Genomic DNA, 3,036 nt, shown 5'->3' with positions numbered 1-3,036 from the left:
TGGAGGCCATGGAGGTGGTGTGTCGTTCTTCTCGAACGGCAGTAACGGTTCCAGCGCTTAAATGCGAACCAGGAGGAAAACCCATGAGGAATCATGTTTCTACGGGTTGAAGGCTACGTTGAGAAAATCTGGGACAGTAGAGAACCCAGATAGACTATTCCGTGCATGTCCAAGATACCGGGTGAGTGTTGTGTAAGAAGTTAAAGGTTTTCCATGTTGTTTTGTGCTTTGGGGTTTTATTCAGATTTTTCTTTTCTGATTCTTGAATTTGCAGAAGGGCAGTCACTGCAATTACTTTAAGTGGGTTGACGATGATGAGTATGAAGTGGTGGGCGAAGGTGGAACAAAGAAAGATTACAGGGCTGGGCTGCAGGTTGAAAGTGACTATGATGAATGGAGGTTGAAGGTGGCATGGAGACTGGGCAGTTTGGAAGCTGAAGTAAAATCATTGAAAATGTTAATAGTTTTCCTGTTTGTGGTAGTAGTCCTTAATGTAATGGTTTGTTGTTTGTTATCTAGTTCCAAGTAAAACAAAATGTGTTGATATGTCATGCTGTAATGAGAGTAATTTGTTGAATGAGAATAGATGTTGCATTTGGTTATTTAAGATTAAGACTACACAATCCAATTTAAAGGTTCCAAACCAATTCGAATCACTATTACAGGAAGATGTACTAAGGAATGAACAAAATCAGTAGTCAAAGTACTCTTAAACATTGAGTTGCCATGGAAGGCTAGTTGTCACATTGTCTTAAGGAGCAAAATAAAAAGGTTTTACATGAGAATACAAACCACAGCAAAGAATGCTAGACAAAATAAAAGGGCATTGTACAACTTTCAATTACATAGATAACCAAAATGTTGATAATGGAAATTCAATTGCCCTGTGCAAAAAAACATAAAGTATCCTCACACAAAAACAAATTCAACCAGAATACATTTCAACACCAATCAAAGTCATTTATCAGTCTTTCTTGGGGGCTTGAAGCCTAGAGTAGGAACGAAGGTCATAAAGTTGGCAAGCTTCTTAGCAGTGGCTGAACTAGTCCCCTTGATTGTCTCAGCAGAGATAGCGAAAAGCCTGATATTCAAAATAGTTTCCACTTGGACAGTTATGATAGAGGTGAGCTTCTGATTCATCCATTCCACCGACCAAGAGGCCAACCCCATAAGGACGTTTCCATGACCGCTGGGTGCAAACCTGCCATTAAAATTGCATCACAAGAGAAGGAGCTCTTATAATAAATTCAGCAAATACTTCTTTCTTTCATACATCAAATTTGTAGATATTTACAAAATAGACATTATACATGCCTTAATATGCATAGAGATGCATATATCTTCAACACCCCACCACATATCTTCAAAGTAAAGCCAGGTAAACATAGAGTTGCATGACATAGATGTTGCCCCATTCAAGATTTCCTCTCACTCCATTAATATGTTGCATAGATTCAATGAGCTATTCAAACTTCAGACAGATTGTGGACCAATGGCCTCTCACAAACCAAATTAGAGGAAGCACATCTAGTTAATGACTATAACTCACCACAAGGCACACTAGGTGAACTGATTCCCCCATCATAGCTAAATAGCTTTCCCATTACATTAGCATCAAAGACACCAAAGAAGATTGTTAGTTTTTGCATGCAGCTAACTAGTCATTTCACATTTAAGAGCTCAGCTCAATAGCCTCCAAACAGAATAAGAAAAGATTGACAACATTTCAAAATGCACATCCCATAACTACAAGCAGCATAACCACAACATCTCATATTTAACACTATAGCAATCAGTACCAGTTTAAAGAAACTTTTTGTTTTTAACACTCAATACCACTGCAAAAGGTAATAAATACTTAAAAGAACGGACTTTGAACATATATGATAATAGCTGATGCCATATACAATCATCCTTTCATCATAGCCAATTTTAGCACCATAACCGAGATGACTAAACCACACTACAAAACCCTCAATTCATCATAAAAGAGAACTTCCACACTTCATCACTACTCACAGTTACAAATAACACCACAAACCTAAAAACCAATCAATTCCACCGCAATTAACATAATCAACAATTATAGGACTGTCAAATTTGACAATTCAAATTAATAAAAAAACACCAAAACTTCATATGCAGATCCAAACATTTCAAAACACAAAATAAATCCTAGCACAGCAATTGCACGATCCAAGAACCAAAACAGTAACAAAAAATCGAAAACCCTAAACCTTGATACCTGAGCCTTGTCAGCGAGCTGAACCACGAGTCGTCCAACGGGAAGAGGAGACTGGTAGGTATAGGAATAGTTGATGCATTCGTTGCGCATGTAGCGCGAGAGAACGCGGCCGTCGGCGGTGAGTCTGGCAATGGCAACGCCGATGTGGTCATCAACTTTGAAGATCTTCTTCTGGTGAGAAGAGAGCTCGGAGTTGGCCTTGTTTTGAATCCACTCTGCGTACAAAACGACGCCGAATCATGACTATCTGGGCATCCACTCAAAACGGCGTCGTTTTCCTTCTCGGCCAGCGTGGCAGTTAACGTCACACATCAGCAGACGTTAGCCAAGTCATCAAGCGAATTGACGGAAGGACGAACCTGATTCAGTCGTGTATTTTTCAAGGACTCTTTTGATTAACTTTATTTTTCGGGGACTAATATGGAGATCGAGGTATCTTTCAGGGACGAATTTGAGTATTAACTCAAGAGATAAATGATGGAGGATATAGTGACAGTTTTGAAGCGACCAATGTAAGAATTAGCAATAAAAACACCAAGCAAAGGGAAGATGGACAAAATAAAAACCCAAGTGTTTATGTTTTTTGTTGCTTCAATTAGAGTTTCTTGAAGCTCACTTGTTAAGTATGTGATCAAATTTGATGACAACCCTATAAAGACAAATTGTTGTGCAAATTCAACACCTACAAAAAATAAAAAATAAAATAAAAATAATTATTATATATAAAGAAGAAGAAAAAAAGTTGAAAGAATACAATCATTTAATTTGTTACAAAATATTGTAATATTGCG

The 3,036-nt window shown here is 37.8% G+C and overlaps 1 protein-coding gene across 1 annotated transcript; it reads right to left on the bottom strand.

The window, feature by feature from the left end:
* Positions 696–2,482, bottom strand: LOC110271582 (proteasome subunit alpha type-1-B-like; the record flags this gene model as incomplete). Its single annotated transcript, XM_021122569.1, has 2 exons — positions 696–1,201; positions 2,246–2,482. Coding segments are annotated over 2 exons (378 nt in total), but the record flags the coding sequence as incomplete, so codon positions are not given.

This window comes from Arachis ipaensis, chromosome B04 (assembly GCF_000816755.2).
Source record: "Arachis ipaensis cultivar K30076 chromosome B04, Araip1.1, whole genome shotgun sequence".
In the NCBI taxonomy this organism is placed as follows: Eukaryota; Viridiplantae; Streptophyta; class Magnoliopsida; order Fabales; family Fabaceae; genus Arachis; species Arachis ipaensis.
This window is presented reverse-complemented; position numbering and strand designations above follow the sequence as displayed.